Source organism: Colobus angolensis, unplaced genomic scaffold (genome assembly GCF_000951035.1).
Source record: "Colobus angolensis palliatus isolate OR3802 unplaced genomic scaffold, Cang.pa_1.0 Scaffold26, whole genome shotgun sequence".
NCBI lineage: Eukaryota > Metazoa > Chordata > Mammalia > Primates > Cercopithecidae > Colobus > Colobus angolensis.
In genome coordinates this window covers 18690932-18703437 of record NW_012115821.1, presented here as the reverse complement: position 1 = coordinate 18703437, position 12506 = coordinate 18690932, and the positions used below count along the sequence as shown (strand labels likewise).

The 12506-nt window shown below is 45.6% G+C and overlaps 1 protein-coding gene across 4 annotated transcripts in view; it reads left to right on the top strand.

Moving 5' to 3' along the window:
- The window catches only part of CACNA1D (calcium channel, voltage-dependent, L type, alpha 1D subunit), a 327099-nt gene that overhangs the window by 243826 nt on the left and 70767 nt on the right, over positions 1 to 12506 (top strand). For all 4 annotated transcript variants that reach the window (XM_011947282.1, XM_011947281.1, XM_011947284.1 and 1 more), the window contains 6 exons: positions 326 to 440; positions 962 to 1031; positions 1883 to 1949; positions 2670 to 2817; positions 5063 to 5192; positions 9986 to 10045. In XM_011947282.1, coding sequence (XP_011802672.1) covers positions 326 to 440; positions 962 to 1031; positions 1883 to 1949; positions 2670 to 2817; positions 5063 to 5192; positions 9986 to 10045 — 590 coding nt within the window. The remainder of the gene's footprint in view (positions 1 to 325; positions 441 to 961; positions 1032 to 1882; positions 1950 to 2669; positions 2818 to 5062; positions 5193 to 9985; positions 10046 to 12506) is intronic.

Sequence of the window (12506 nt, the reverse complement as noted above, 5' to 3'; positions counted from 1 at the left end):
AATGTATAACATAGCTATAGATACGTAGATGTTTGGACACACACAGAGAGAAATGTTGAAGTTAGTGGGTTTTCATGGATTTTAGTAAATCTTAATTTTACTTCTATAGACTGTCCTTTTACAGGTTTTTATGTTTATTGTTGTTGTTGTTTTGTTTTGTTTGAAAAGCAGGGCTCTGGTAGTCTAGTTTTGCTGTGTGAGTATAACACTTGGGACAGTCACTTGCTACCAGCCTCCCAGGATGCAGACGGGTGTGGCATTGCCATTGTTGGCCACATGTAGTTGCATTTAGTAGTGTGTTGTGCCCTTAAAAAGTTCAAACTAGATATTCTACTGAATGTCTTCTTGGCCATCGCTGTAGACAATTTGGCTGATGCCGAAAGTTTGAACACTGCTCAGAAAGAAGAAGCAGAAGAAAAGGAGAGGAAAAAAATTGCCAGGTAACCCCATTTTCCCCTGACGTGTTTGTCTAGGGGCTGCGTGGGGAGCCCTCCCACAAGTGCAGCCTGCCAGGCTCACCCCCTCATCATGGCAGCTGCAGCCCCCCAGGTTCCTGCTTTGTGGATCATGATTGACCATGCACTGCAGACCAAAATGGATAGAATCTTGGGCAGAAGCCAGGCTCTTGGCTCTCATCCCTTGGAGCTGAGAGTGGGAGTCACATGTCCCCATGCTTAAAGAATCACTGCAGTTAATTTTGGCGTCATAAAATAAACGATGCGTTCAATGCTGATTAGCTCTCAGATGAGAATTTTAATAAGATGATCTGTGTAATGAATCCATTGCATTGAGATTATCAGGAAGCTCTGAGTTTGGATTGTGCTAGGCTCTTGTGGTTAGTGTTGTTTCTAATTAAATTCTGTCCTTCATTGGAGCATTGTTGATTCAGAATCCTGATTAGCATTTTTATACAGAGTAACATGGTTGTTTAATTTCTTGTACTCTTTTCTCTTCTCTTTAGAAAAGAGAGCCTAGAAAATAAAAAGAACAACAAACCAGAAGTCAACCAGATAGCCAACAGTGACAACAAGGTATGTGTTCTAAGATACTTCTCCCCTTTTTGTTTCAAAGTGATTCTGTTGGTATCTCCATACATGTACCATTTACACTGTGGAAGTGTCTTGTGTATCATTCTTGTAATATTTTGATGTGAAGAATATAGCACACCATATAGACCCTGGCTTCCCAGGGGGGTTCTGGTTGAATTTAGGCAATTAGCTGTGTTCACTGATATTTCACCAGAAAACCAATATGATAAAGATTTGACTAGTTTGACCACTTTTGTTTTCTTTATTGGAATTGTGCAATCAGGCTTGACCCGTGGTCAGGATCACATTAGCAGCTTCATTTTTAATAGAGGTCTGTTTCCTGAGGTAATCCCAGGGGTCAGGTGGCTTCAGGGCTACACTGTCAAACTTAATCCCATTTATGACAGCCCTGGTTGTGTTGTTCTTTCTTTGTTCATCGAGTTGATAAATGCTTACTGAGTGGCTATCATGTGTCAGACACTTGGGATTCAGGAATGAAGAAGACAGGTTCCTGCCTTCATGGGGCTCACAGTCTGGCAGGAAGACAGGAGTGTGAGATGCGTTATCACATGGTATGAGTGACCACTGGCACAGGGCAAGGACAGAGCCCTGGATGATGCTGGCTAACTACGACTGGGTCAGGGCTTAACCAGCCTTCTCCTTACCTGCCCTTAGGACTTCTGTCTGAAGCAGAATCACCATCTGGGGACACCTGTCTGTCCCTGCACACCCACATACAGACGCAACTTTGGGGAGGAATCCATGCCCTATGCTGGACCGCCAGGGTGACTTCTCCTCTCTGAAGTGCATTTTAGTTAGTCTCCCCTCCTCCTAAGATGTCTCTGTCATCCTAGGTTACAATCGATGACTATAGAGAAGAGGATGAAGACAAGGACCCCTACCCACCTTGCGATGTGCCAGGTATGGTGGCAGAGGCCGGAGACGCTGGCTTTGCTGTGTGGCTTTGCTACTGCTCTGTGACCTGCTGAGTCTGCGGCCAGCCAGCACAGCAGCATGTACGTGAGCTGCTGAGGCCACCAAGGCCGTGGAACCAGTTAGCTCCCCTTTTTCCCATGGGCACAGGCAGCATGTGTCACCCAAATTCCAGGTGATGGGGAGGGAAAGTGCAGGTGGGTCAGGGCAGTCCCAACTTCTGGGAGACTGGTCCAGGAGACCCACCGGTGTTAGCGCTCACCTTTTACATTTGACTGGCACCTTTATTGGTTGATATAGGTGGGACTGTGGAGTTGAGAGCCTAATTGCTGATTGAGACTAAAAGTCCCACACAGTTTCTCAGGCCAGGGTGAACCAGGAGGTTACTGGGGAAATAGCCAGATGCTGGGAGGTTGGCAGTGAGAATCCCAACACCACCACCTTTCATCTGTGGTCAAATCTTATCCTGGTGGGAATCTCATCATTCCCACAAACTAAACACGCTCACCAGATGGGGACACTTCTCAGCAACCCTCACCCCTGCAACACACACTCAGTCCATATTCTGAAGGAGCAGGAGGGTTTTGATTCATGTAAGCACGTAGATGTTGTTAAAGTTTAAGCCAAATTTGCATGTGAAATTAAGAATAATTCAAACCCATATGTAGTCTTTATTTCATGCCTATAAAAAAAGTATTTCATTTAAAGTAGGGGAAGAGGAAGAGGAAGAGGAGGAGGATGAACCTGAGGTTCCTGCCGGACCCCGTCCTCGAAGGATCTCGGAGTTGAACATGAAGGAAAAAATTGCCCCCATCCCTGAAGGGAGCGCTTTCTTCATTCTTAGCAAGACCAACCCGTAAATACTCCCCTTCTAGTCTCTCACGACTGCCTCTTGCCAGTGACCCTACAGGTTGCTTGAGGGTGGCTCAGGTGGGGGTGAGGGGAAGTGGTTCACAGCCCTTTCTGAACCTGAGTGTCCCTGGCGCCCTCACCCAAGTCCCCTCCAACCCCTCTCTCCTCCACTGTTGCTCTTGCTCTCAGCTCGTCTCTTCCTAGCTGCCTCCTTCCCGCAAGGGTGTGACCAGGTCCTGGGAGGAGCTGCATTCTAGATTCTCCTCCCTGCCTTCACCCCTGCGTGGGGACAGCAATGGGGAAAGCCTTGTCCACCCCAGCATACTCCAATTGGAGCCCACTGCTCTGGTGTTCCATGCTTCGGCCAGCCGTGGAAATGTTTTCTAACGAGTGGATCTTCTGTTAGGATGCCTTGTGGGATGAGAATTTTTGTGACCAAGGTCTGCATAGCATCCTCATCCTCACAGATCGCCCACTTCATTGATCAGTTTTCCCAGTTGAGTTTTATCATCATAAAGTCATATTGCACAGTGATAGTTTATAGGTTGTAAGTATTCAGTTCAGCTCTATGATAGCCTACTTAAAATAACATTTCTCATGTTAAAATGGTAAGGTGCTCACAAGGAACAGGGCAATGACTCACAAGTACTATAAGAGGAAGACGTTTATTTACTAGCTAGTTTCTAGGTTTTAAATCATCTGGGACTGAGTGGAATGCTAGGGAAGATAAATGGCTCCTGGAAAGGTTTCTAGAATTGCAGAAGTAGTTCTTGGCTGTCAGAGAATAACTCTGTATCATTCACTGGGCCTAGGGAGACACAGGTGGGAAGCAAGGCCTGCTGGCATCCTCAGAGATATGAAGATATGATGGTAGCTTTTACAGCTCACCACTGTTTGGGTGTCCTTTAAAAAAGAAAGGTTATTAAACTGATATTGCTGACACCTACAGCCCCGTATGTGTGTGTGTGTGTGTGTGTTGAGGGAATGGACTTATTTTCACCCAAAGCCGCAAAGCACTCCTGCCCTCACTAGCTTCGAAGTTCTTCCCCAGACTCAGCTGCTAACCACCTTCAGGTCCTCTGGGGGATACGTCCAGCATTAAATAGGCCCAAAAGGCAGGACTTAAAGTGAGGGGTCACCTTCACATAAGGTTGACTCCAGTTTTGAAAGTGGAAAATATTTTCAAAGGAAAACCTATCTGGAGGCTTATAAGCCTCTTATAGACTACAGATAGGTTTGTATACATATACACACACATACTTTAGAATTTAAACATATACATATATATTGTATATATGTATACACACATACATATACTTTACAATTTAAACATACATGTTTTATGTATACACGAATATGTATATACATGCGCATATATGTATATATACATATGTGTGTGTGTATATATGTGTTTAAATTCTAAAGTCAAATATTGAGGGTAAGGATAGCCAGTTGCTAACAGGTGCAGGGCACATTGGGGACGGCAGCGAGGTTCTGATGGCCCAGAGAGCCAGAGCCATCGTTTGAGCCCAGGTGTCGGGCATGAGCTGCCCTCCTTTGCTTCATGAGACCACAGGACTTGGTGAGAACTCTCATGCTGCGCCATGAGATCCTTGCATGTTAGCAAATGATGCTGCAAACTTCACCTTCTGAGGACTGCTTGTGGGTCCACTCCAAAATTTAAAAAAATAATGATAACATATATTACAAAATCTGCAGACAACCAGAGATGTCCTGAAGCCTCAGTTACTGCAGGCCCCTATAAACAGTATGAACTTGCACCTGCAGGACAAGCCTGGGATTCATCTCATTCTGTGTGAACTGTCGAGGGCAGGCCTGGCCTCTGTTTCTTCTCTCAGTCAGGGAAGATAAACAGATGAGCTTCTTGTCATAGTGGAAAAACTTCAGTCATGTAGACCTGGATCAATTCTGCCCCTGGCCTTACTAGTGTCACTTTAGAATTCTCTTATTAAGCCTCAGTTTCCCCATCTTGAGAAAGACAACAAGCCTCACTTCCAAGGACTCAGTGTGGCGCCCCCAGCACAGAGTTGACACACCACACATGGTGCACAGGGTCTGCTTTTGGTGGGCTTCGTGGGGCTGACAGGTTGCTCAGGTGTGCCGGAGAGAGGGCACAGCAGACAACTGCCCTCTGCCTGGCATCTTGCTGCACTGGCCCTGCACTCTTAAGGACCCAGTGTGTTCCACCCTCTCTGGGACTGTTTCCAAGCAGCTGCTTTTCCCTGCAGGATCCGCGTGGGCTGCCACAAGCTCATCAACCACCACATCTTCACCAACCTCATCCTCGTCTTCATCATGCTGAGCAGCGCCGCTCTGGCCGCAGAGGACCCCATCCGCAGCCACTCCTTCCGGAACACGGTAAGTCCCCAGGGTGGGGCTTGCTCTGGGATAGCCCTGAACTCTCTCTGGCAGAGGCCACTGTGGAGATGGGAGCTGTGGAGGCCCCTCAAGGTGACAGCTAGAGTAGGTCTTTCCTTTAGCTGGGGACATTGGCTGTTTCCAGTTTGTAAGTACCAGAGAGCTTGTGTTATAGCTGGATACATCTGAATGGAATCATTAATTTAGAACCTCATCTTAAATACTCTGCAGGAATGGTCAGTGAATTCAGGGAGCCTGCTTCTCCTCCTCTTTCCTCCCTACTGCCAACATTTAGGCCCTCCTTTCCCTCCCTGCTCAGGTTTATACTCACCGGTTTTGAGATTCATGCTTCATGGACGCACACGGCAGGGAGGAAGCAGAATTCAAACCAGGCATGCCACATGCCCAGGCTAAGGTTGGGGGCAAGATTCCTATGTCGTGTAGACTTAACTACATGAAGCTGCTAGGCTCCACAGCTGAGGAGAAATACAAGTTAGGGAGATGATAGGATGTCGAGTTGAGGTGTTCAGTGGAGAAGAACGTTAGGCCAGGTGCACTGGCTCACACCTGTAATTCCAGTGCTTTGGGAGATAGAGGGGAAGGATCACTGAAGAACAGGAGTTCAAGACTAGCCTGGGCAACATAGTGAGACCTCATCTGTACAAAAAATTAAGAAATTAGCTGAGTGTGGTGGCACACACCTGCCATCCCAGCTACTCAGGAGGCTGAGGGAGGAGGATCGCTTGGGCCCAGGAGGTCGAAGGTGCAGCAAGCCATGTTTGTACCACTGCACTCCAGTCTCAGTGATACAGTGAGACCTTGTCTCAAAGAAAAAGAAAAGAATATATAATGAATGTTAAAAAAGTTTCTTCTCTGGGAAGATTTACTGTAAAATATGTGATTATGTTATGTATTTCACAAGTATCTCCAAAGGAAGTGCTAACCTTGGCCCCAGAGAGCCAGTATTAAGTTTGAGTAACTTCATTAAGCAGAGTACACCAGGCAGAGCCACTCGGACCCTTGCATGTTAACTTGGCTGTTTACAGTGTTACTTTTCATTGGTAGAATTAGGAATATGCAAAGAGTTATTAATTGGCTGGATGTGGTGGCTCATACCTATAATCCCAGCATTTTGAGAGGCCAGGGCAGTAGAATCACTTGAGCCCAGGAGTTCAAGATTAGTCTAGGCAACATAGTGAGACCCCATCTATATAAAAATTTAAAACTTAGCCACACGTGGTGGCGCATGCCTGTCCCAGCTACTTGGGAGGCTGAGGTGGGAGGATTGCCTGAGCACAGGAGGCTGAGCCTGAAGTCAGCTGTGTTGACACCACTGTATTCCACCCTGGGCGACAGAGCAAGACCCTGTCTTTAAAAAAACAAAAAGATACAAACAAAAAGATACAAACAAAAAGAACTCTAGATTTTGGCGTGGCAGAAGTGGCTATCCAGTTAGCTCTCTGTATCCATGGGTTTGGCATCCATGGATTCAACAAACCACAGATAGAAAATGTTTGGGGGTGGCCAGGCGTGGTGGCTCATGCCTGTAATCCCACCACTTTGGGAGGCCGAAGTGGGTGGATCGCTTGAGGTCAGGAGTTTGAGACCAGCCTGACCAACATGGTGGAACCCCATCTCTACTAAAAATACCAAAATTAGCCAGGTGTGGTGGTGCGCGGCTGTAGTCCCAGCTACTTGGTAGGCTGAGAATTGCTTAACACGGGAGGCAGAGGTTGCAGCAGTGAGCTGAGATCACACCACTGCACTCCAGCCTGGGCAACAGAGTAAGTGAGACTCTGTCTCAAAAAGGAAAAAGACAAAAAATTTGGGGGAAAAATGTACTGAATTTGTGCAGATTTTTTTCTTGTCATTTCCTAAACAATTTACATGGCATTTACATGACCTTGGGTATCTTGAGAAATCTAGAGATGATCTAAGGTCTACAGGAGGATGTGCATAGATCATATGCAAACACGACACCATTTTTATATCGGAGACTTGAGATTTTGGAGTCTGAGAGGGTCCTGGAACCAATCCCTTATGGATACCAACTGTACTAAGAAAACAAGTCAAGGGACCAGGAGCAGTGGATCACACCTGTAATCACAGTACTTTGGGAGGCCGAGTCAGGCAATCACTTGAGGTCAGGAGTTCAAGACCAGCCTGGCCAACATGACGAAACCCCATTTCCACTGAAAATACAAAAATTAGCTGGGCGTGGTGGTGTGCACCTGTAATCCCAGCTATGCATGGGGCCGAGGCAGGAGAATCACTTGAACCTGGGAGGCGGAGGTTGCAGTAAGCTGAGATCATGCCATTGCGTTCCAGCCTCAGTGACAAGAGCAAAACTCTGTCTCAAAAAAACATACAAACAAAAATACAAGCAAGTCGAGGGTTTTCTGTTAGTTGTCAGTTTTGTAACTTAGAGATGGTGCCCGCCGACTGTGTCTATGTTGAAAGGAAACTTGCACCTAAACTGGCTCTTGCCGCGGCAGCCCCACCTTAGCTGTGCAGCTTACTTGGCACTGAGGACCATTCAAAGGTAAGACAGCTAGAAGCAGCAGCCTGTTGACTCTCAGGCCTAGATATTATCGTGCAGTTTCAGATTATTACCAAGAAACCCAACCAGCAGAGGGAGGCTGGCAAGTGTGCAAGGCCATCAGGTGTCCCTGGCTTGCTGGTGGGTGCCTTTTTCTGAGCATCAGATTGTTAGAGATTTTAGGATTAAGACACACCGGCACATCTGTGCCCCCAGGACTCTGTTGGGGCAACCAAGCCTCATGCTGTTGCTTCCCATTTCTGGAGCCTGGCAAGCCCAACCTATCAGATTTATGAAACACGCACTCTGATATGAAGAGAAAAAGTACTTTCCCTGTGGTGCGTGTTAGTGTCAATATAAAGAGGAAGGCACTGGGCCTGTCTTGATTTGTCCCCACAGATTAGGGTTTTTGTTAGAGATGATTTTGTTGCTGTAGATGCCCCAATAGAAGAAAGACCTCTATGTCATTTCATCCCGTCATGAAAAAAGGACACAAGGGCGGTGTTTGGGAAAAAAACAGCATTAGGTGACAAACTAGGCCAGGAGCTAGTCTAAAATATGCATTGCCAAGGGATTAATTTACATGGGGGCTTCATGTCTTATTTTTAATTATAATTGCTTCTCCATAAGTTTATTTCCCTGCTGCCTTACCCAAAAATGTTACTGTTCTGCTTAAATAGATGTACATTTGTGTATGTGTATTGGCTTTTAGATTCTGCAGTGTTTGTATGTTTTTTTAACCTTAGCCGAATTCTTCTTTTAAAAAAGAGAGTGAGAGAATGCAAGCCGAGTGAGGGAAAAAAACCAGCTTAAATCTCAACTTCAGTCCGGGCGCCAGGCTGGCCTCGTAGACTCGTGGGCTGCAGTGTCTTTTTGAGCTACTTGATGCTTTCCACGTTAATATTCTCACTGTGACCTAGGAAGGAGTAAGGAGAAGGTGGCTGAGGTCTGGTAGTGCATGGGAAGATACCTTCCATTGCCTGGCCAAGAAACTCTGTTACACATGAGTTCATAAGTCCAAAACCAGAAACAGTTTGGAAAATGAATACCCTCTGAAGAGAGAGACTGGGCTTGAAGCAGAGGTCCTCACCTTATTGTGACACAGCCCCGAGGTGACTCCTCTACCTACAACACCTCACCCCTGTGGCTCTCTACTGGCATACCCCAGGCCTACTCCTTGCTCAGCAGTGCCTGTGACTGGCTTCGTGGCCTACGCGTGTGTCCACTCCCTGCTCCCAGCAGCCACATCTGTTAAAGGATTAGGCCTGGGTGGTCTTCACAGTCCCTTCCAGCTCTGCTCTCTTCAGTTGTTTCAAAGCCATAGATCATAGTTGTCATGAAGATCAGTGGCCAAGACCAACTCGCCTTTGCAGATAAGGGTGCTATGGTCAGAAGCTCCCTGTGAGCAGCTTTCTTGGTAGTCAGACTTCTTGCTGCTGGTCCACTTGCCTCCACGGCTCCAAGGAGAAGCAGGGACCCCAGAAAGGGCTAGCAGGACTCTGTCAATGGGATAATAGATGGTATTGTCACCAATGTGGATAGAGTTGCCTGGATTGAAAATTCAAAGACCAAGTCAGTCTGTTATTTGAGTGGGCCCAGCAAGGTTTTAAAAAAACCCTCAGTTTAGAGAGAGCAGTGTTAGATGCAGAACAACGGGCAGGAGGAAGGCAGTCTGTAAAACCATCCCTTGCTGACTTAGCCAGCCCCGCGCATGAGCAGGGAAGGGTGCTGACGCCCTGATTACACAGGCTGGAATGCAAGGGAGCATGTGGAAATCACTAGATCTGACTGATGCCACTGCCGTCTTCGTTTATGCTTCTCCACTGATCTGATGCTCAGATGAAGGGCAACATACTTCATTCAGCCAGAAACGTGGTTAAAAATCCAAAATGTGTATAAGCCTCTGATTTATCTGGTGCCACAAGTCATTTGTAGATGTAGTGCTCTCTGATGAGAAAAGCTTGTTAACAAAGCACTCTTAGAAATGAGCCTCTCTGCCTGTCCAAGACACAAGACCGGGAAGCAAGTCAGGGTGAGTGGTTAAAGGAGATCAGGATTCTCAAACGCTCTTTGGGAATGATGTAATTGACCAAAGTGGGCATTTACCAGCGGCTCTGCACTTAAACCTTCAGAATGGCGGGGTTTTCCTGGGAGGATGGGTCTCTGACTGCATGGGGGGTTTCAGCCCGTAAGCGTGCAGCTATCAGAGTTTGTCTGAATGCCTTTTCTCACTCCCACATGTTGTGCCTTGCAGATACTGGGTTACTTTGACTATGCCTTCACAGCCATCTTTACTGTTGAGATCCTGTTGAAGGTAATGGATTTTCCTTGATCTTCGCATACTCCACAGCAGCTGGAGCAATAATAGTTGCACTTCTTTGTTTGCCTTCCAGATGCTAGGTTACGCAGACTATGTCTTCACTGGTACTTTTGCATTTGAGATCATTTTAAAGGTAACAGGTTACCCGGCAGTGTGTTTAAGGGCTGCTCCTGTGTGTGACACACAGGAAAGAAGCGTGGAGTGGTTTTGATTTTTTATGGGTTTTTTTGTCTTTTGTGGTTGAGCTAAGTTTTTTTTACCAAAGGATTTTTTTTTTTCCTGCGACCATTACAACTTGTTTTTGCTCTTTCTTTTTAATCTTTGAATGCGTGTAGGACCTACTCTGGCTTCATGATAGTGGTTGACAATTATATTTTGCTCCTTTAAAAAAATACCCTCTGGAATTTGTCAACCGATAATAGATATATATCACTGTGTGTGAACTTTTTTCCACCCTTTCTGACATCAAAGTCAGAGGAAAAGCATTTATCCTATGAAGAGGATGTCTCTCTTTTTGTTTCTCTAACTGCATTGTGTTTTGGGGGGCCTAAAATAGTAACACGCTATTTTCTTGCAATAGGATTTGCAAGATGACTTGGGTCTATTTGTGTTAAGGTATTTTCTGTCTGTTTTAATGGATGGGCTTACATTTACACAAAAGGAGCACCCTTTGGCCAGGGTGACCTAAATGTACTGCCCATGCATGAGCTAATAGCTGCCATTGCTGCATGTGGTTTGCGTACTGACTGTGAAGTCTGCCCCATGGGGAGCCCATTCCTTATGTGCTTAGAGTGCTGGAGATCACAGCAAAGCTCCAAGAACCTATCCACAACTGGCCAAGAACCACAAGGCGTGGGTCATTGTGGTTCTGGGAGAACGTGGCCCATCAGAACTGTCAGGGTAACCATCTCCTAGCAGGGAGACAAGCTGGGAAATGAAGACTTTCAACCATGGTTTTCTTTAAGCCATTGGGGGATTTTTTGTGTGTGCAACTCAGGCAAAATGTATTTTGCATTGGACTACTGTGGAACTTGGGCTCTTTACAAAATGTTATATAAAATGAAACCTCAATGTCAGGGAATGAGGTGGTTAGTTTTCTGAGGTTGGTTTTTTAAATTTTTTTTTTTTTTTGGTTCATGAACAGCATTTTAAAGAAACACCTTTCTTTAAAATCTTCTAAAAATTTGAGTTCATTTTCCTGCCTTTAAGCCGATGAATTTGGCTGACAGTTCTCCTAAGTCAGAGGTGTGCAGTGGGACATTGACCAGCTCTTGTTGATGAGGCCTCTGTGGGAGGACCTGTGGATGCAGAATGCACGTGGTGGGGGTCAGAGGGGTGCCACCAGAACACTCACCAGCTCGGCTTCTGCCTCAGCTTCTTGGTTTTAGAATTTGACGTCATTTCAAAGTGAATAGGGATATATTCTACTTAGTTTGTTAGCCTGGTTAATTGAGGTTTTATTTTACTCTCCACATTTTTAAGTTGTTAAATGAATATAGTTACTCATGGGCTTTGGGGAAAATTAAACACAGATTATTTAAAAGGAAAAAAATGATTGTTACTTTTTAATTTCTGTAGAATTGCTTCGCTGACTTAAATCTTCTGAGTCATTCTTCATTTTGAAGGTATTTTAGAGAATGGAAAATAAGCTAAAACAAGAAGGATTCAGAAAATGGAGACTCATCCGGAAGTGTCTAGTATCTGAGGCTGTGGTTCCTGGTGGCCTTGGGGAGATTTGGAAGGCTGTTTGGTTATTTGCTTAAGCTCTATGAAATTGCCATTTTTGTAGGTCAAAAAGGGTTGAACACTGGCGATTTCATAAGGTTCAATGTAATATTTCCCACCTCTACCTCTCTTATACCGTACTTATCTGAGCCTTCTCTAACCTTTTTTGTTTTAAAATAAATAGTGAGCTGTATGTATTTTGCTATTTCTTACTTTGGGGAACTAAACTCTTTTTTCCATCACCTATAGAAATCTCACTGGAGCACCCATAATATGTGCTCCAGGTACATATGGCAGGTGAGCACAGAGTCGTGAGACTGGCTCAGGTGAGATGCCACCTGGCGTCCTAGCCATGCCTGACACATGTCATCAGACTTGGAGGAATTGCTTAAGATGGGTGTGTCATTAAAGACCATTAGGAACAATAAGGGGCCTATGTGGAAAAGTGATGTAGGTTCATAGAGCCTGGGAGCCCTGAATTCAAGCCCCCACTGGGAAGGCTTAATTGAAACAAGGTAGGCTCTACCAGGGCCTCAGGGGGGCCAGAGCCAGCGCTTTGTGGGAAAGTGGGCTGTCTGGGCAGCACTTACCTTTTGATGAATGTAGTCGTGTGGAGCCTCTCTTAGACAGGCTCTTTGGACATGCCAACAGTGTGTTCATATTTGAAACCTGTGATGGCTGTAATAAAGCCTAAATTGGTTTCTTCTTTTAAAATGTATCCAAAATAAGC